This window comes from Cyprinodon tularosa, unplaced genomic scaffold, assembly GCF_016077235.1.
Source record: "Cyprinodon tularosa strain WSP-4 unplaced genomic scaffold, ASM1607723v1 ctg76, whole genome shotgun sequence".
Taxonomy (NCBI): domain Eukaryota; kingdom Metazoa; phylum Chordata; class Actinopteri; order Cyprinodontiformes; family Cyprinodontidae; genus Cyprinodon; species Cyprinodon tularosa.
This window is the reverse complement of record NW_024039518.1, coordinates 2,710,536-2,732,696: the sequence shown is the minus strand read 5'-3', so window position 1 is coordinate 2,732,696 and position 22,161 is coordinate 2,710,536. Positions and strand designations below refer to the sequence as shown.

The following is a 22,161-nucleotide window of genomic DNA, read 5'->3' as shown; positions in this document are numbered from 1 at the left end:
TTTCACTCCCCAATGAGCACACACACATCCACACACCCATGCATTTTACTACTAAGTTCTGGAAAAACAGTTCATCTCTTTTAATACTGAATGAACAGTACCTTGTAAAACCTTTCAAAGTAAGTTTTCCACATTTTGCCGCATCAAAACCAAAAACCTCAGTGCGTCATTAGGATTAGGTTTGACGTTGTGCATAAGCAGAATACAAAATTTAATAATTTGCACCACTTCTGCAGAATTAATATATCAAAGAATTAGCTAAATTGGATAGAAATGATTTAATAGTAAAACAAACAGCAATCTCAAAATGAAACATGAGGAGGGATGTAACATGTCCAGATTCATAGGTGGGACAACGTAGGGATCTAATGAAGAGCAGTGAGAAACCTGGAATATATAGAGGAAACGTGATAAAGAGGTGAGAGAAATAAGGTGGAAAATGAGGAACAGCTGAGAGCAATGAAGGAAGAGAGAGCTGAGAGGAAGTTAGTATTGGGAGCGGAGCTGGAAAACTAAAAAACTAATATGACAAATAAAAATACCAAAACAAAGAATAAAAACAAAATTAACTGATGAAGCACAATGTAAATTACTATGTCTCAAAATCTGTTTAATAATAAAAATCTATGGAGATAATGCAATGCATAGTTTTTTTGTTCATCTGACTAGAGTGGCATTTTTTATTGTGTCCCCTGCATGGATTGTCAGGGTTTACTGTTCTTCATGTTTTAGGTGTGTCTCTACTTCAGCACACCTGATTGAAATGATTGCATTGCCTCCCTGGCAGCCATCAAATGCTGCAAAAGCCTGTTGATCACATTTTCGTTCAGATCAGCTGTGAGGAGGCAGGAAAACACCTAAAACATGTAAATCAGTAGGCACTGAGGATCGGGGATAAGAAACCCTGATTTTAACAGTTTCCTCAAGATCTCTAAAGCTGTTCCAGAGTTATCATATGTTTCTCTGTAGCCCTGAATTATTGATTTATGCTCATAGGTTTCTATGGTTGGCCCTGTCTTACAATGTTAGCTGTTATCTTTTAAGGTGATTGAACAAAGCTCTGAAGGACATCAATAATCTTGTACATTGTTTTATGAATTAACTATAAATTTAAAAATAAAGTCCATAACTTTATTCCTTAAATGCCTGCTTCGCTCTTTGGTTTTCATGATGCAGTTTTTTCACTGATACTCTCTTCAAAGTGGATCTATCTAAACATTAAATACATGAATAATTCCCGCTTATTAATTGAGCAACCTCTGAATTTAATGCACTTATCAGAGTAAAGGGAGTTACTAAAAATGAATCCAATAAAATCTTGGATTATTTTTCTGCTGCAGCAAATTACGCAGTGTCTTGCCTTGGTTTTAATCAACGTCCTCTAAAATGAGTTCTAGTTGGCGTTTATTTGACAAAATGCTAAAAAAATGGGTGTTTATATATATATTTGTGCAGAGATTGTGTACAGTATAATTGCAAACCCGACAGACAAAAGAAAAATAAATGTTCTATTACAAAAGACATGAAATAAATATTAAAACATTTGAAGAAAACCACATTTTAAGTTTTGTTTTTTGGGAAAATTAAAAAATAGCAGTAAATAAGGAGTTTTGGAACAATCTTTAAATACTCAAATAAATACTTTTGTTGTTACTATATCTAGTTAAAAGATTTTATTAACACATGCAGCATAAAGTAAAACTTTATTTTCCATCAAACAGGCTTAAAATGTGCTCCCTTCATTAATGCCAAGCAAATGCAGACTACATCAATAGTTTGCATGTGCTTTTTTTTCAGCCCAAATGGAAGAACTCTGTTTGAACTTTGTGCCCCTGTTGTTTTGCAGCCCTAAATTGAACTCTAACACTGCTGGTTTTTACAGTACTTTTGCTCAAAGGGGAATTCCTCCATAACCCCTAAAACTTATGAACCCTTTATATAATCAACCTGATAATGTCAAAAATGCTTGCTGTCAAGTTAAAAGCGAAGCTACTTTGCCTTTGCTTCCATAAAGAAAAGAGACAAGTTTTTATTTTAGGATGTATTTTTACCTGACAGACACAAAGCAATGTTTCTTTGAGCACACATTACTGCCTTTAAGTCACAGAATGAATGAACGCCCAAAGAGGTTAAGGGTTATTTGAGGTCAGCACGAGGATACATTGCATTTGCACTGGCAACATGCCCTCACAGTCCCTCTACATCTAATTTTTATGTGACTTTTTGTCAGTCCTATCCTTTCAGTCTTCTGGCGTTGTAAAACTGTCAAAATACGAGCTATAGTTTGTGCTACTGGATATCCTGTTTTTCTTAGAGATCTGGGCAGAAAGCCAAAAAAATGATGTATTCCAAAGCACTTATTATGCTTCATAGGTCTTTCATATTCTTACAGTTTGGACTGATTTGTTTTCAGATTAAAGGGTCTGAAAACAAGCAGTTGTTCAGAGGGGGTTCATATCAGCCCAGTATCATATTGGAATGACTGATTTAAACCAATATTCTATCTCATACTTCTATGCACTCTGGGAAATGTGGTTACATGACTAACAGATTATCTTTACCAGCAGAAGGGCAGTTCCTTTTAGTTTGAGTAATCTCTCTAGTTTTCCAACTACCCAAGACAAAGGAAAGATGGTACAAAATCTGCATAAAGAGTTAGTCACATTACAGGAAGGATTGAGACATTTTAGGATCATACATCTCAATCGAAAATTAAGAAATATTTTGTAACTATGATGAAAATAAAAGGCACAAGTGCGTACTTGTGGCAGTCAACCCATTCTGTGAAACTCGATAACTGTTTTTACTAGGTTCAAGAAGAAAAAAGAAATTGACATGACTGACGTCCAGGTGAACTATCGTGATCTAGAAGTGCTTTTTAAACAGGAAAATTGTATACATTAGTCCTGTTTGTAATCAATTACTTTTGGTTTAATTGATGAATAAAAAGTTCCCTCCTGGGCGTGGAGGTGGCGCAGCGGTTTGCACGCACAACCCATGTATGGAGGCCTTAGTCCTCGACGCGGGCGACCCGGGTTTGAATCCGACCTGTAGTCCTTTTCCATATGTCTCTCCCCCTTTACTACCCCCTTTCCTGTCAAAACAACAAGTCACTAGTGCCAAGTGGAAATAAAAACTGAAAAAAAATTAAAAGCCCCCTCCTCAAGATGTTTTTTATTAATTACTATTATCTTATACCCAAACATTGTGAAATTGTGGCTAAAAAGTGACCCCTAAAAATTGACGATATTGTATGAAGACTTCTAAATATGACTAAAGGGTTGTTAAGGTTCATAAAGTGAGCTAAGCAAGCCCGAGTTCAAAACTTTTTTTTTTAAACTAAGTTAAGTTCAAAAAAAGAACTGATGTCCGCCACAGTACAACAGGTTGCAGCTCAAAATGTTATGTGCAAAATCTTGTTTGCCATAACGTGTTCTGAGCTATTTCAAGGAAAGGCACATTTATTTTTATAGCACGATTCAGTAACATGAAATTCAAAGTGCTTTATATGAAATAAACAATAAATTTGGAGAAATATTTAAGCAGGAAAAAAATAAAAAAATAAGGTTAAAAGCAAAAAAGTTGGACTTCAACCAGAAAATAATAATACATCAGTTAACAGTTTAACTTCAAATATCAAAGGCAGTTCTAAAGAAATGGGTTTTTAACTTTGGCTTAAAAGAAAGTTTTTTACAGATTAGTGCAGCATAGGAACTAAATGCTGCTTCTCCATGTTTGGTTCTAGTTCTGGGGATACAGAGCAGGGTTGAACTAGAAGACCTGAATGGTCTGAGAAGTTGATACACTGTCAACAAATCTGTTATGCATTAAGGTGCTGATCCATCCAGTGATTTATAGACTAACAGAAGGATTTTAAACTCTCTTCTCTGAGTTATAGGGAGCCAGTGGAAAGGCTTCAGAACTGGGCTAATGTGCTCTACTTTCTTAGTTCTAGTGAGAACATGAGCAGCAGAGTTTTGGATCAGCTTCTGCTGTCTGATTAAATTTTTAGGCAAACCTATGAAGACACTTTTGCAGTAATCAATTCTACGAAAGATAAATGCATGAATGAGCTTTTATACATCCTGCTTGGAAATTAGTCCTTTAATCCTGGAAATGTTTCTCAGGTGGTAAAAGGCTGACTTAGTAACTGCCTTTATGTGCCTCTGAAGGTTTAGGTCTGAGTTACCTGCGGTTACATTCACGCGCCCCTCTTTCTCACCACTATTCAATTTCCTGTGGGCTCTGATCAGATGGATTAATGTTTGTTAAACTAGGCGGTCCTCCTAATTTTCAATCATTCTGGTAATATGTTTACATAAGGCCGTCCTATGTGCTCGTCCCCATTTTCACTTATCGGTGGTAAGGCTGAGATTGTGGAAAAATTGCTAATCTTCATTTGGAAAGTAAGCTTGTACGAGGAATGCAAGCAGCAACTTTAAACAGAGCATGCACGAGGAGAAATGGGCTCATGCATGCTCTCGCACTTGTTTAATAGGTGTTCCCACTCTGGAGTGGGTACATGGTTGTGCATGTTCAGCATTTTTATTTTTTCAGTGGAGAGGACAGGCCTTAACAAAAAATTTGTGAGAATATTTCACTACACCTTCAACGCTGCTAGCTACGGTTCCTCTGACCAGATTGTAGCCAGATCTTGTAGCTGATTCATGCAGTAAACAATAAGGCAGAATCAAAAACTTAAACCTGATCTAAATTTCCATGAAGTCAGGGCATATCCTGTGCTGCTGGCATTTTTTTTTTTTTTTTATAAAATGTCTGTCTTTGCCTGCAAGCCAAGTGAAACAATGTCAGTATCTGGTCACATTTACCATTATTTTTATTGTGAAAATTAAGGAAATATAATATTTTCAACTAACTGATATTATTTCTGTTACATTACAACTATATGAAAGGATGAAAGTTAACCGGTAAGATGGTTTGTGATGCTAAATTGGATGACCAATTTTCATTTTAAAATATACAGTTACAGACCAACTTTAGTAGTTTTTCTTTAGTCCAGACCTTAACAGATGAATTCAGTCTGTGAGACAAACATTAGTATCTCTTCCTATATAGGCTACTCCTCTGCTTTTACATATGTTTGCATTAATCCTATACACCCCTACATTCACAGTACCTGTTTCTTCACTTTACATCCTGATTATAATCTTTATATGCTACATTTTTAAGTGCTTCCTCCTGCACTAAAGTTCAGCAAGCTTTCTCTCTATCCAAAACAATTTTTTTCTCCATAAACAACATCCTCACTTGCTTCAAGTTCTTCAATAAAATATCCTGTAACCTGCTGCTGGTTCACCATTTCCAAAACCTCACTTAACTGCGTAGTGAAACATGCAGCATATCCAACATCAATAATGCAGCAGTCAACATGTTGTACAGTACACAGAGCATGTGGCTACATCCCTTTGGCGTTATCAGTCCAAATGGATTTTGGTGTCTCTGCATGTGGCTGCCACAATGGATAACCCAACACGGTCTGGTTAAAGGTAATTAAAAAAGAAAACAGGCTGTAATTAGGCAAACGTAACTTCTGTTTTAAACTGTTATTGAAAATCCAATTTTCAAAATTTTAATTATAATTTTGAAAGATGGAATAATAAATAAAAGATGTATATCTGTTTTATTTGTTCATCAGGAAATGAACTGTTTCCAGCCACGCAGGCCCCTAATCGTGTTTCTGTGCATTTATTTTTATGTCCCAGCAGCTTCATGTAGTGCTTTTATTTTAACCTTCACTAGAGGCTTTGAAGGCAATTTGGATGAGAGGCAGATGAACCATGGGGTTATGGTGCTGATGAACTGGGACGAGGCAATGCTTTGTGACCTGGATTATATTTAAGGAAGGGTCACAGTGTCAGCCCCATATGCGGACAGTGAAAGACGTCTCATGTTCTTTAGGATTAAACAGCATAACATTCAATTTTTGCTTAAAAGCTTAAGAAAAATTAAGATTAAAAGCTTAATTGTATTATATTGAGATTTAAAGTGACCGGTCACATAAATAGGGCATAAATGTGAACTGAAAGGAAAATGATAGATGGTTTTTACGGTAAAACTTTTCACAAATAAAAAAAACAAACATTTGCATTCAGCAACCAATACAACCAAACTTAGCTGCAATCGTAGTTGCAAGTCTGCAAGATTTCCACATTTCAAGACTAATCTTATCTAATCTGAGGCTGTTCCTCAGATTAGAGAAGAATACCTGGTAGTATGAACTTTCAAATATGTCCAAAGATTGCTGCTTGGATCCAGGTCTGGATTTTTATTTGGCTGTTCTGACAAAAGAAATGACTTTCCTCTAAACCTCTGGATGTACGTTTTAGATGCTCTTTTCCCACTGGAAGAACCAGGTCTGTTTTCTTTCAGGATTGTATCGCATTCAGCTGCATCTATCTTTACATGAACGTAAACCAGCCTTTCTGAGCATGAGGTGTAGATAGTTCTCTGCCCCCCAAATAATTTTCCTTTCGCTAAATGATTGGTGGGTTGCATATATCACTTTAAGCTGTCTGTAAAATTTATTTTATTTAAATGTATTTCTCAACATTAGCTTTTTTTCTTGCCCATCTGCTTGGTCCACATGAAATCATAATAAAACAAATTGAAGTTTGTGGTTGTAATTTGAAAAAAATGCAAAGCAATTTAGGTGTCAACAGCAATGGAAAGCCGATGTCACAATGGTGAAGCATTGATTTTAACAGGTATTGCAAGTTTTTTGCGTTTCTCCTTTTTAGTTTCTGTTCGACTGAACTTTGCGATCTGACTGCTGCTGACGATGATGCTGATGTGCTATCTACAGACTCGGGCTTTAGCACATTTAACTTTGACCTCCATAACGGGAGCCGGGTGAGTGGCTGATCTTTGCAACTTTACACACGACTAAGGTGTGATTTTATCCCAAATGGTTGATAAAAAAAAAACTCATGAAATTTATGAAAGGATAAAAAATAAAACAGCGTTGATTTAAAGGTGAGTTTTCCTTGCGTTTTAAGCTCCAGTTGTCAAAAGGAAATTGTGGTAATATCTAGTCTTTCATGTTAACAATAAAAATGCAGCTTTAAAAAAGGCAAAGTTTTGCTTTATGCATGTTTTTTTTTTATGGAGAAAGATTTAAAATAGCGAATCAGCAGCAATGGCAGACATCTTCACCACAACCAAGTCTCTTTCCTCTTCCTCTCCACACACAAATGATGTACTTATTGTTCTTCTGCTTCCCTCACTATCCTCTCTTTTTCTCACTATCACAGTCCTTTTATCTCCCTCTCCTTCCCTCTGGTCATTTCTGCTGAGCTGAGAGGACTGAGAACAAGGTGTCCCATGGATGTGGAAAAATGTGAAGACCATAGGAAGGTGTGATAACGGGACGTTTCTTTTCATCTCGGGGGGATAAAAGAGCAAATTCCCTCAAAATGAAAAGAGGTCAAAGCAACAAATCAGGGAAGTCTTGAAATAATCATGTTCCAGAGTTTTTAGAGGCATTTATCCCCTCTAGTTTGACACTAACAGTTCACACATAGCACAAACACATATTCTAGATGTGGATTTGAAAAGCTCCCCCTTTAACTGTTACTAATTATTCATCTTCCTGTCAGTTGATCTGATTACACCAGTGTCAGCTCCCTGCCCTCTTTTCTTCTCCTCTCCTGACCCTGCACTTCCACGCTCGCAGCTTTCATCCTCTCCCTGAACAGGCCCTGCTACAGCACAGCTCCTGTGCACAGCGATGCTGAGGGAGGTCGCCGTTCGGTCACTGCGTAAAGCCGAGTTGCATTGTGACTTGGAGCTGCAGAATGTGCCATGGTGCATTAGTGCGCTGCCGCCTGGCCAAGCATGAGGCAGTGAGAGAGATGAGGAAGAGGAGGAAGGAAAAAGGGAGGAGGAGCAAAAGGGAGGAGTGGGAGGAAAGAAGAAGGCAGGGAAGGAAAAAAAGGAAAGGGGAGGCAGGGGTGAGGGAGGTAAGTGAGGACATGAGCGCACTTACAGAGGAAGCAGTTTTGCGGCTCCAGGGGCACAGGTCCTTGTAAGGTGGCCCATCAATTATGAAGCATTATCAAGGTGTGTGTTTAGTCAGGAATGTACAGTAGCTCCCTCTGCTAACTTTCCTCTTTTTCCTTCCGTTCTCCAAAACGTCTCATCTTGGAAACCATAGGGTTATGGTGGCCTGGTTGTTAAATAGCAGGATGTTGGTATCCTGGCGAGATCCCAGGTTTGAAACACAAACTGCCACTCTAGGTTCCTGAATAAGCGCAACAAGCTGTTCTCTGCTCCCTAATGGATGGATTAAATGCAGAGGACATCTTTTATATGTACAAAAGAACTTTTTAATAGAGGTTATTATTATAACATTTACTAAGCATTGATTTTCTTTCTGTAAAAACATAATTTATAGCAGCAGGATTTTACACCCAAACCTAAACCGATCTACGCCAGTGGTTTTGTTATCTCAAAGAGTATCTGGACTTTTTAACCAATTTGCTTGGGTGGAATAGGTCCTATGAATGACTATGGGCTTGCATTGACATGGACTGCCTTAATATAAACACATCTGGGTTCCTTGGTTGGAAACCCTGTTCTTAGCTAAACTATATATGGGTAATAAGAAAGCAGGTTCAAATCAAGCAACACATGTACACTCAATTCAATTCAATTCAGTTTATTTATATAGCGCCACTCACTGTTCCCTCATTAGACAAATCGTGCAATTAAGTTCAGAACTACCTTAATTTTTTTATATGATAATTTTCAATATGATGTCAGAAACATTCCTTGGAGATTTTAGTCTATATTTAAATGATAGCATCAAACGTTTCCAACAGATTTCCAGGCTGCATGTCCCAAACATCCTTGACTGGGATTGATATTCTGCATCAGCAATCTTTTCTCTTTCTCAATATCCATTTTTTTGTAAGTCTGTGTGAAAAGTTGCCATAATTCCTTGTTTCTCATGGAAAGAAGGTGGTGTGCTTCTCCTCTTTGGTAGCCCGTCTGTTTGTCCACTCACAATGTTTTGGGTTTCTTCCCCATTCTAATACATGGTTTTAAGTTCGTCAAGAACTTAAAATCCCAACTTAAATCTGCAAAGGGAACTACTAAAGATTAGGGTGATGGCAAAGAGGCCTTCTGCATTGATGAGAGCTAAAACCCAAAGATAACTACCAGTAGGAACAGGCAAAAGGGTAGTCAGAAAAGTTTTTGGGGCAATTAATTAATTTTTTTTTTTTTTTTTTTTTTTTTTGACTATTGAGAAGGGTAAAAATTATTTTACAAATAAATACACGCTTTTCACTATTTTCATATTTTTAGAATATTTCTTAGTCATTTGCTCAAAAATAAACCTGTCAGGACTCAGCAGGTAGTGTTGTGCTTTTTCTGCCCCTGCTTTCTGCACAGGTGACTGGAGTTGACTGGTGGGCGTGGTACACACCTGAGGCTCGTTCTGTGGTTACCTGTCTGCGCTATAAAAGGAGCTCTCTGACAGCTGGAGGATGCCAGAGTGTTAACCTTGTGTGGTACGCCTCAGTTGGCCACTGTCTTTGACAGCCTGAACCTTTCCTGTTTTGATCACCTTTCTCCTGTGTCTCCTAGAACGCTCCCTCGACTCTAAACCTGCTCCGGGCGTTTCCCCAGTGCTCGCCTGGTGTCTCCAGCTGATCGCTGATCACTGCTCCCAACGGCGCAGCTTGGATCCTGCACGAGTTTCCCCGGCCCGCTCATCGGTCACCCAGTCACCGGATCACCTCACCCAGGCAGCGCTGAGTCCGCTCCTCCACACCACCTCCCCAGTGCGCTTTCTGAGCTCAGTGGTAAGCCTTACGCACCTCTTTACGCGCGGCCCGTCCGCGGCGCGCTGTCTAATTCATCTCTCCCTTTTCAGCTCGTGCAAACCCCGGTCCCGTGACTCTGCCTGACGCTGACTCATTGTTTAGTTTTCTCGTTTCTCTGAATTTATTTCTGAGCTTTAATAAAACCCTGAATCTGCTTCCTGTCTCCCGAGTGTTGTCTGCATGTGGGCCAAACACGTGAAAAACATGACAAAACCTCTTAACGGATTGAAAATATTTTTACCTTAATAAGCCAGGCGTTTAATATAAATAAAGAAGTTATTGCATTAAAATGTCCCCAATATGTAAATGTTTGTCTTTTTTATAATTATTTCCAGGATGTAAAAACAAAAAAAAAAAAAAAAAAACAAAAACGAGAAAAATCCTGAGTATTTAAACAATTAGCTTTTACACAGTTAGTGTCCTGAGAGTTTTTAGAGAAATAAGGCTATAGCAATCACACAGATTACATACATTATTTTAAATATAATACATTCAGTCCCACTCTGTGTACTACTTACGCAGGATTGCATTTCGTAAAGCCAATAAAAACAGACGGAGTGTGAGTAGACTATTAAACAGACCAATAAGAGAGCTTGCTGCAGGGCTGCAGGAATATAATCTCATTTCAATCCTCTACAAACGCTAGTTTAGACTCTGAATAGCCATTAGCTATTTAGCAATGCACCAGCTGGATGAGTCCAAGCTAATGCATGTACATAAATGCAGGCTACACTTGTTTATTTTTACATTATGTTCAACTAAAAACAGCATAAGAATTTTTATAGATTTTTTTTTTTTTACTTTTAGAGGAAATATGCATTTTATGGGACACATGTCCACAAAAGGGAAGGACACAACAGCCAAACAAACAACTTCTGTTAAGAGAAAGATGTCACACTATCTGGTCTTCATCCAGGGACCTGTGCTGAAAGTCAAACAAGAAAGAGCTCTACATCACGGAGTTCCTGGTTCCTCTTATGGGACGTGACCGAGGTTAAAGAAAGTATCTCAGGTCACAGTGGGGCTGTGCTGCTCTCATACTGTACATTAAGTGATATGCTCTGGCATGGACACACTAGGGTTTCATGCTCATTGAAAGCGCCGAACATAAACAACAGCACCTTTTGTGCTCTGTTTCCTACACACACACATCTGCGTCAGGCTACAAGGCGAAGGCCCCAGGGGGACGACAGCCAGCAGGAGGGAGCCACGGGTTCATGGCCCGTCCTTGACCTCGCACCGGACCCAGAGAATGATGGGGAGTGAAAGGCGTGGTTGCTTATTAAAGAGCTGAATCAAATATGAGTTTTAGGCCATCTAGAGAGAGTGGGGACATTGATTAAAGGTCTTGAGAGCTTAAAGTGAAAATTTAAAGTGATACATGAAGACTGCATTATGAATTATTAAGTTTACTAACTTGTTAAATGTAGTTGATAGCTCTGGAAAAAAGGCAAGTAAGTGGTGAGTGACAGATTGAAGTTTTAAAACAAACTTTAGGGAGAAAGAAATGTGACGCTTAAAGTTATTGTTTGTCATTAGTGATTGTTTTCAAAAATACATACTAAAGAGTAAGAATAATTTTGTTTGTTTTGTATTAATTGGTTTATTCTGTTTTCTTAATACAGTAGCTTCAGTCAAACAGAAGGTAAAAAAAGAATTTTTTATTTTTTTTTATCAAATCAGAGGATAGGCTACATATCTAAAACCTATTTTGATAACAGCCTGAAATGTTTTAGAAATAACCTAAGAGAGATACCTTTTAAGGTGAAAAGTTTTTCATTCAGGCATCTAGGTGTCTTCACTAATCCAGCATTACAGAACACAATAAAAACATCCTTTTATAAACCCAATCACAGAATTGAAAAAGGCCATTATTGTAGCTTCTGTGTTTATGAGCCGATTTTTTTACTTCAGCCATGATCGCCTCTTTTTTGCCATCTTGTGTTTCCCTCTCAGTGGTTGTATTTTGATACACTGTCATTTTGTTTCTGGTTTTGGGCGGGTTTTTGTAGTAGTATCAGAGCCCCACCAATGCATATACCCACTACAATATCTTCCATAGTGCTGCGTACACTAGAGTGGACACGTGAATTTTATTTTGATTAATTATAGCCTCTGTGCCTTCAACTGAACTGGTCTTTAATTCTTTACTTCAGGGGTCTTCAATGTTTTCCAGGCCAAGGACCCCCAAACTGATGGCGACATGAAGCGGGGACCCCCTAATTATATATATTGTATGAAGATGTGTTATATCAAACTGGTCCTATAGTCACTCTATTACAGATGGAGTAAAGTAACAAAAGTAATTTCGCCCTGGGATTCTGATTCCTGGTTAATGGGACAGGTGTTGTGAATGAAACGGTGCCCAGCTTGAAAGAGCTCCTGTGTGTCGCTAAATGTGTGCATTGATACCTGAAAGACATCTTCTGCCTCCATTTATCTGTTTACTACCGTGTATAGAATTCATGTTAATGTGTATTTAAAGACATTTCAATTAGTGGACAAAATTGCTGAGGGGAATATAAAAAAAGCCCATATTCTTATCTTCAGGTAACACAGAGTACATGTCAGATTAAATAATAATACTTATACTTCAGCGATAGTATGAAGTAGTAGATAGTCTCGTACCGTGTCCATTGGTTGTGCTGTTCTTTTTAAATCTCTTTGCAGGTGATGAAGCAGACTGAAAATGTTTTATCATTATCTCCCTTTTATCTCCTCTTTCTATCATCCTTTCTCCTTTTTTTCAGTTTTTCCTTTCCTGTTCTACTTACATGGCAGTGTCCATATAATCTGTAAAACTCCCTGCATAATTATAATAAAGAAATTTATATGCCTAAAACAAGCGGAACACTATGGAGATAGCCGTACTGCTCCACTTGTGAAAGTAAAATATGTTGGGCTCTTATTGGCATCAAGACAATTATTCTTATTGCCACATTGCCAGACAGGACACTGTAAAAAAAAAAAAAAAAAAGTCTAGTCAACCAAAACTTTCGCGAGCCCCATGCAGTACCTCCGTGGACCACCTAGGGGTCGCGGACCCCCTGTCTAAGACCCTCGCTTTATGTCATAAAGTAAAAGCCAAGCCTAAAAATAATAAGCCTGGCACACTGAGCTTAAGAATAATATTTAATTTTCCTAAAAGAAGGAAATGAGACAGACATGCCTTTAGATCAGAGGTCTTCAACAGGGGGTCCGCGGAGGTATTGCATGGGGGTTGCGAAAGTCTTGAGGTTGATTACTTTTTTTTATATTCCCTCCTGCAATTTTTTGCACTAATTAAAATGTCTTTAAATACACATTAACATGAATTCAACACACTGTAGTAAACAGATAAATGGAGCAGAAGATGTCTTTCAGTCATCAATGCAAACATTCAGCGACACACAGGAGCTCTTTCAAGCTGGACACCGTTTCATTCACAACACCTGTCCTATCAACCAGGAATCAGAATCAGAAATACTTTAATAATCCCAGGGAGAAATTACTTTCGTTACATGACTCCATATGTAATAGAGTGACTATAGGACCAGTTTGATATAACACAATTTCATACAATATATATAATTAGGAGGTCCCCGCTCCATCTCGCAATCAGTTTGGGGTCCTTGGCCTCGAAAAGTTGAAGACCCCTGCTTTAGATATTGGGAAATTTGTAAAGACAGAAAATATTAAGACACACACACACATACTTGGCATAAAAACAACTTGTAGGAAATTGTTAAGGCCCTTCTAATTAATCAAAAGAATGTGGCAATCATAATGTCAGTCATGTGTTGGTTTCTTAATTTTTTACAAACGTACAAATCATAGAGGAAGTGGCTTAGAAAATTAATGTTCATTTAGTTGTTTTACTGACAGGACCCAGCAGTTTGCTTATCGCCATGGAGTTGAGGTTGATGATGCCATATTACACCTGCTTCAACAAACTTACTGCCATTTAGACAAGGCAAACAGCACTGTGACAATGATTTTTTTTATTTCTCTAGTGCATTTAAGACAATTCACCCTAACTTTCTTTGTGAGAAACTTCAGAAGTCTCAGGTGGAGGCATCAACAATCACCTGGATCAAAGGCTACCTAAAAACAGACCACATTTTGTTTCACTTCTACAAGAAGGGGCAGAGCAGACTGTACTTCCTAAGGAAACTGCTGTCATCATATTTTGGAAGTCGGTTGGAGAGTAACTTCTGCCATCATCTGCTTGGGGTTACAGCATCAGAGCGAATGACTTTTAAAAAAAAGCTCAACAAGCTGATAAGGAAGGCCAGCTCTGTTCTAAGAACTCCTCTGGAGATTATTTCACAGAATATCAACACTAGGGTTGTCACAATACTAAACTTTTCAACTCGATACCGATACTAAGGAAAATATTCGATACTCGATACCATTTTCGATACCACAAGGATAAAAACAAAGCCTCCAAAATTCTACAGAAAAATTGTCATTAATAAATTAAATACAACAAATAAATACAATAAACAATAAGAACAATATTTTGAGGTTGTATGCTGTGCACAATATTAGGCAAGCTTGATAAAAAACTTATAAAATTAAAATTAAGTTTTCCTTCCTTGGCTATGCTTTGCACACATAACAATGACACTAGCCAAACCGGTTAAGAAGCAAAAATAATTCTCAGCAGGTGCACCTGTTACAAAAAAAGTCTGAAACTGAAAAGAGCACAGAATTATTCAATCACACAGTGTTCAGAAAGTGCATTTTCCTCTATTCTGCACTTTAGATGCACTTTAGATGCCACTGGTGGTAGCACTGTATTGATACTTTTGAAAATGAGTATTGTATCCGGATACAACGTTTCAGTATCGATACTTTTTTGAGTATCGATACTTTTGACAACCCTAATCAACACCTACAGCTATCAACACCTACAAAAACAACAACATATGAGTTACTGCACTACTTAATTTCCCATTGGGATCAATAATGCATTTTTAAATAGAATTTTGTTTTATTTACTTTGAACATGTTTCAATACAGCAAGATTTTAAGTAAATAATCAGCAACAATCATTTTCTTTACAATAGTCTGATATGTTCATATGTTCTTGGTGCCTTCTACAAAAAAAGTAGGAATGAGGGAAAAAGAACTCAGTATTTTAGAAAAGTATTCCCAAACAACATGTTTTTTTCAGATCCCCCCCAAAGTTTTCATTAATACATTATTATAACAGGTTAATGTTAAACTGTTAATAGCTTGGTTTAATGAATCTGATACACCTTTACTGCTTTTTTTTTTTTTTTTTTGGAACAAAATAATTTTAGATTAAAGTATTAAAAACTGTAAACAATAAAAAAATGTAAAAACAATTTAGAGAAATCAGTAAATTAGGAAATACTATAAGAATATGTTAAAATTCAATTGCTACTTTTACTAAAGTCATTGTCCAAACCTTTTTTCCCCCCAACAAAGGTGCTGTTTGGTAAAAAGGTCATTCGCAATAAAGCAGCCTGAGAGAAACTGACCCCTTTAGCCAGTCAGGAATACAACCATCACAGAGCGAGTCAAACGTACTTGTAGTGTGCAGTCTTTGTGATCCTTCTGATGTCTCCACTGCATTGGATGGATTGATCTGTTTTAATAAAGGCCCAGTGAAAGATGCACCATCAATATGAGCACATCAGGAAGTAGCCTGTATGTGGGACAAAGGCGATGAATACTGAATGTTTACGCTTCTAGATTTTCTTCCTTTATGTTTTACAAGCCAGTGGACCTCATTTACTATATGTGATTTGGAATAAGCAGTAGTAAGATGCGCTGATTTACTTTAGCAGTGGGTTCCTATTATTTGCTTTTTACAAATGAGTTGGTCACAAAAACAGTTTTCAGTTTCAATACACAGCCCCTTGCACATTTTCCCACAATACAGCCACAAGCACAGTTAAGGCAAGTAACTACATCAATGTTCTTTACAGCTCTATCAATATTGCACATTTAGACAGAAACTTTTTTTTACCTTTACACCAAATAGATTTAGCTCAGACACATTAGGGATGAGGAGCATTTGTGAACATTCATTTTCCAAGTATTGTCACAGATTTTCTATTTGATTTACCTGATTTTTCCTGGGCTTTTCTGATACAAGAATGTGCATGTCTGTAAATAATTGCACATTCGCTTTCACAGTATGTTTAGAGTGGTTGCCAAGCTAAAAAAAACTGCCCCGGTTTTAGGTCTCCTGCTGCCTCTGACTGGTTTTATTCTAGGATTGCCCAGGATCACATGTCACACCATGTCTCCTGTTAGATTAGATGAACAATCATGTCCTAAAGTTAGTATTGTGCCATTACCCAAATTTCCTTTAAGATTTCAGAGTGCCCTAAAAGGTTCCCAAACATTTCAGCCTTCGACCTACAAAATGGTATAAGGCTTGACTCGGAAGCCAAATTGGAGGTTGACTATAAAATGTTTGTACAAAATCAATTAACCTGGGGTTTAATAATATTACAAGTGACGCTTTTACATATACAGCGGTCTCAAAAGTACACACATGTTACTTTAGTAGTATAGATACTGCAGTTTAGAAACACTCTGGTAAAAGTTGAAGTATCAACTTGACCTCTTTACTCAAGTAAAAGTGAAAAAGTATGTGCTCCAAAAACTACTTAAAGTATAAAAGTATAAAGTAACCTTTAAAAAAATAAAACAGCCAGATGCCACTATATGAATTGAAACCTACATTTTTCAACCATTTCGAGAAATTCTTTGAGATAGGACCAAGGATGAGGGAGGTCTTGTTGGTCTCCGTCTCCCGATACGCTCTCGCCACGCTCTCGCCTGTGTCCGACCTTTCAAACATTTCAACATCTTTTTCTGAATCCAACATTGTAGCATGGCATAGACAATTCACATTTACAGTTTGAAGAACACCTGCTTGCTTCTGATGATTTCCTTTAGCTAACCAATGAGTGTTTGCGTTATATGACTCATCCAATTACACTAGTTTTCACTAGATGTGGATGGCGCCAATGATCTGCAATGGATGGTGCACATGACGTGAAATACATTTTTAGAAACATTAAACTGAAGGCAAGCAAATAAAAAGTACAGATACTTGTGTGAAAATGTAATGAGTAGAAGTCAGAAGTAGGAAGAAAAATAAGTAATGGAGTAAAGTATAGATGCCTAAAAAGTGCACTTAAGTACAGTAACAAAGTATTTGTACTTTGTTACTTGACACCTCTGTACATATTTAAGCACTTATATATATTTATTTTTCAGTTAAATTTTTATGGTGGATCTAGAGACCCCATCTTGGTTGATGACAGATCCCAAATGAACTCACTGGCCTCACTTTGGAAATCTTTACTCCATGAGATGTTTATATATATATATATATATATATATATATATATATATATATATATATATATATACAGTAACTTTTATCTTGTTATATTTTTAGTACTACCGTTATTTTTAACACTGCTGGCATCTAATCATAAACATCATAAACAATGGAATCATAAACAACGACAATATATAAAAATAGCAGGTAAAGCCTAGGCTGACAAAACTATCCAAATCCAGAAGTAAATGTTTTTTTTTTCAATACATAAGACACATATATGAGCGCTGCTTTTGTTTTTTGGCTTCGTCTAAACTTGTCCAGAGTCCGTGTCCACGGTAACCCGTTTCCGTGGCAACCATGGGGCGCACCAACACCAGCCGGAAACGCAGACGCGGACGATGTAAATGCGGGTAAACTACTAAAATAACATTTAAAGCTTTGGATTTTTTTTTTTTTTTTTTTTTTTTTTTTTTTTTTTTTTTAGCTATCAGTTTTTTAGCCCGACATGTAAACGTTTTTTCAGACGTTAATGTCGGAACATTTGTCAGTTATGTACCAAAAAATAAACCCCAGACATAAAAGTCTTATTTAATAATGGAGTTTTGTTTCTCCCTCTGGCTTTACCTGTGAAGTTCTACAGCAGCTATTCTGTTTTTTTTTTCTTGCAGAAAAGTTTCCCCTAAAGCTCCACCTGGTGGGCCAGCATTGCCAGATGTGGCTGAGAGTTCAGAGATGCCAGAGGTGAGATAGACACAAAAGTAAAAGCTACTTATTTTATCTTTTGCTTGATTTTTGTTGTTTTTTTATATACATATACAAGAAAAAGTATATCAGCCCTATAGTCATTAATGCATCAATCTTTTGATCCCTTATTGGATTTCTTCATCCATGCATTCAGCTGTGTGTTTATCTCAGCATGCTGTTTGCAGGGCTCATATTTAAGGCATGGTTGCTTAAAAAATATCCGCCATAATACAATGTTTCATTTTTATTCTAAAAAAAAAATGTCTGGAATCCTAAAAACCATTGCATTTTCACTTTAAAAAAAAAGGAACCATGTAAAATACATCACATCATTACGACAATCAAATGTGTGTAATGAATGTTATAAAACAAATAATTGCTCTTGGATTTCCAAAGCTAGGTAATAAAATAGAAGAAATCCTTTAATCGTTTCCAACAGGAGCAGCAGGGCTTCCATGTGAAGTGCTTTTACAGTGATCTGCCTGCTATCCAGGCCCTCCTAGAGTCCAGGGAGTGGCTGATCAATAGCAGTGATTCTCACGGTCGTCGCCCCCTGCACATGGTCCTGTCCTCACGTGGCGCCTCAAACACCTGCCTCAGATACCTACTGGAGCATGGAGCTGATGTAAACGCGTAGGCGCCTTTCTTAAAGAAATATTCTTTCATTTAATATCAAACACTTTGTGAAATTTCTACCAGCAATGTATAGATAAAAGAAATTGGATAAACAATGTTTTATTCCCAATTAGCACTACAGTTTTAGGGCAGACCCCTCTGCACTTTGCTGCCTCAGAGGGCCTGCTTGAGAGCACAGAAATCCTTGTGAAAGCCGGAGCAGATCTTTTGGCGAAGGACAAAATGGGGCTCAACCCTCTGGACATGGCCCACATCTGGTGCCACAGGAAAGTAGCAAGGTACCCAGCTAAAGCAATCACCCAGCTCCAAAATGCAAGCAGCTCAAACATTTATTTAGTTTTTTAAAGCTCTTATGTGTTCAGGTACTTAAAGCACAGCATGTGGCATTGTGAGAAGAAGAAAGAAATGGAGGAGATAAAGCTGACTCATGTTTTATACCGAGATCTCATCAATAAGGTCAAGCAGGATCATCTGGTCAAAAAGGTGAGCAAATTACTTAAAATTTCCAACAAAACAGCACAGACTTTATGTTTTATTTGGACATTGTTTAATAGAAATATGCAGTGTTGCGAAATTCCTTTAAGCAAGTGTTAAATGGTCTGTGTGTAATATAAATATAGTCAGTATAATTCCAGCTGCTAATTGCCCCAGATGTTTATTGGAGAACATTAGTTAAACAGCATCATGAAGACCAAGGAACACAGTAGATTGGTCAGAAAGGAAGATCTAGTGAAGCTAAAAATCAGGATTAGGTTAATGAACAATTTTTAACTGTAGACAAAGAATTTAAAAGTACAACAGGAGCAACACAAACATGGTTCTATAAGACAAAATCCTTATAAAATACTTTTGAGTTGGTGTTTTTTAAGCCGAAAACAGTTTAACAACGTTCATGTAAACATTAACTACAGAGGCCATTTCTCTTTTTTATTTTATAGACTCGTAACCATGACAAGATGGAAGAGTGGGCGAAGAAGAAAGGCTTTCCTCCTTTAAAGGAGCTCCCCCCGAAAACCCCGGTGTCCAAATACCACGATCGGTGTGTTTTACCACCTACTAAGAGCCAGTCACAAGGCCTTCAGAAAAACAAGGTTATCTCCATAACAACGCAACCCACAGCCTCAACAAACATCCCCCGGACCGTCTTCATCAGCCCCCAGCATGAGAAACCCTCTGTAGAGCCAGATCTCAGGGAAAGTGTAACCGTGTGGGAGAACAGCAGCAGCCACAGGCTTCAGTATATCACCAAGTGGGACACAGAGCCACAGCCGACCCCCAAAGCACCGAGAGATGTTGTCGAAAGAGTGTTATTTCCCAAAGCCTTCCCTTCTAGGATGGCCACGCCTCTGGGCTTTAAGCCACAGAACATCGAGGAAGTCCAGCACCGAGGACATCCCCAGGGGAGGAACACCTCTCCCTGGACTGAGGTGGCTATGCACCTGGCTGAGGTCCTGGAGCCGGGGCACTATTGAGCTTACGCATTCCAGGGCAATATAATCAGGTTTAAAGGGGAAAAAAACAAAAAAAACAAAGGCATCAATATTTAACAGACATTTCTGAATAAGTAACTCCTTTACAGTGTAGACAATCTTCCTGGCAGCACAGACTTGATCAAGTATCTTTCAGAACGAGCACAAACATCCTGAAACCAGAGGATGAGGTCATAATGTGCACATCTGAGGTGCAAATGTGTTAAATAAGAAATATAATCTGACTTCTAAATACGTTTCAAATCATAATTATGACAACGAAAAATAATTTCCACACCTTTTCCAAATTTAAATTTGCATATCTTGTAAACTTCAAGGTGAAAAGCAAAACATTTAAGGGAAGAATACACTTTTCCATACTTTTTAACTTTCAGTGTTCATTAGTTTAGAGGTTGTTTCAGTGATATTTTTAGCTTTAATCAATCTGATATGCCTAAAATTAAGTTTTATTCACATTTGCATCCTTGAGCTAATGCTCAATGTTTGCAGTCAGGATAAAAAGTATTAGAATAAGCCCATCATAGAAAGATATGAGAAGTGGAAAAAATAGATGTACTAAATATAAAGCCAGCAAATAATAAATGCTGTCTGTAAAGCTGCAGCGATTCCTCACAACTACTCCTAGCGTTCGGCTCGTGAAAAATCTTTATTTACCACATTATTGAACTTAAGAGGAATTAGGATTATAGGACAAGTTTTCCAAGTCAAAGTTTACGGCTACAACGTTTTCAGCTTAATGAATAAAAAAAATACATCCACAGAACATCAAGAGTTGTGCAGAAACAAGTTTTCATTATAGAACAAAAAAAGTATATCAATAAATTTTTACTGGTCCAAAACATACAAGTACCCTCATACTACCCCTATATCTAAGCACTGATGGACTATTATGAACAAGAAACTCTGGAACTCTATCTTCCTACCATCTTATCCATATATAGTTCTGAACAAAGTAAAAGTGGTTCTTTTCAGAATTGTACATCTGCAATACTCTTCAAAATCAAATATGTGTGTTTTTTTCCCTATTTTAAGTAATAATTGTTCATTTTGTGGATTTGAGGGGGAAACTATTTAGCATTTTTGTTTATTGTGTCCGTGTCGCTTCTTTTTGGTTCCATTTGCAAAACTATATCTCTCAAAAAATAAATAAAAGATATTTTTCTGCACAAATTGGAAATACTCCTTATAATTACTAATGCAAATCTAACATAGCAAAATAATTAATTTAATAATCATTTTTGGCAAAGTATTATCTACTTGTAGAAGACCTCTAAGTTTATTTGTGCATTTTTAATTCATTTTGTTTTTATATTATCTTCTTTTCTCTTATGCTAACTTTACATGTAAGATTCAACTATTATTGTACTAAGTTGTATGTTGTCAATAAAGGTTTGTTAATAAAATAAATAAGTGAATAATAATAATAATAATAAACACTTAAATGTTTGCTAATGCTAGCTTAAGCGGACTTGTCAACCGGCTAAGTTTGAACAGAGGCTGGCGAGCCACAACGCACCACCTAGTGACAAAGCAGAGTTAACCTTTTAATGAGCTCCTTTAAATAGCCAAGACAGACAAAAATCTCCTAAAACCAATTAGCAAAAGTAAAGAAGATACCAAACTGGTGCTTTTGATTTACTCCAGGTTGGCCGATAATATAAGACATCACTGCCAATCCTCAAGCTGTAAAACACGATGGTGGTAGAGTTATGCTCTGTAGACATTTTCCAAATGGATGAAGCTTTTAGGAGTTCCAAACAACCGTAGGTTTTTTTACTCAAAATCCATCAGCTGTCTGCATTAAAACTAAAGATAAAGACAGGTTGGATTGTTTTTGCTTTGCTAGGTGTGTGACTATACATCCAGATCCAGGAAAGGGGGGCTTCATGAGCAGAAAAGGGTCGATGAAAGAAATAGTCAATTTCTGAAGATTCTGAGAACTTTCACAATAAAGCAGAAACTCGTGTAAAAGTCTGGAAGCTTAAATGTCATCCAAAGGTGCCTGAATTTGAATATGAATAAAGAATGAGCCCATGACGAAATGATTGCCTGGTTGAAACATACAGGATGTCTGTCACATGAAATGAAGAAAAATAAAAAATGTTGAAATGGTTCGTCGCCACCTTTG

General features: G+C 37.3%; 1 protein-coding gene and 1 long non-coding RNA gene across 2 annotated transcripts; both read left to right on the top strand.

Annotated features, from left to right (window-relative positions):
* The first annotated feature begins 9,367 nt into the window (after positions 1-9,367).
* Positions 9,368-10,046, top strand: LOC119773392. Its single transcript, XR_005279375.1, has 3 exons — positions 9,368-9,533; positions 9,610-9,827; positions 9,899-10,046. It is a non-coding gene; the product is annotated as an uncharacterized LOC119773392 (long non-coding RNA).
* A 7,436-nt stretch (positions 10,047-17,482) lies between these two features.
* On the top strand, positions 17,483-20,774 carry ankrd53 (ankyrin repeat domain 53). Its single transcript, XM_038270364.1, has 6 exons — positions 17,483-17,573; positions 17,832-17,904; positions 18,347-18,540; positions 18,657-18,821; positions 18,906-19,026; positions 19,482-20,774. Exons 1-6 carry the CDS (start codon positions 17,521-17,523, stop codon positions 20,013-20,015), a joined length of 1,140 nt encoding a protein of 379 aa, XP_038126292.1. The 5' UTR covers positions 17,483-17,520; the 3' UTR covers positions 20,016-20,774.
* The last annotated feature ends 1,387 nt before the right edge of the window (positions 20,775-22,161 follow it).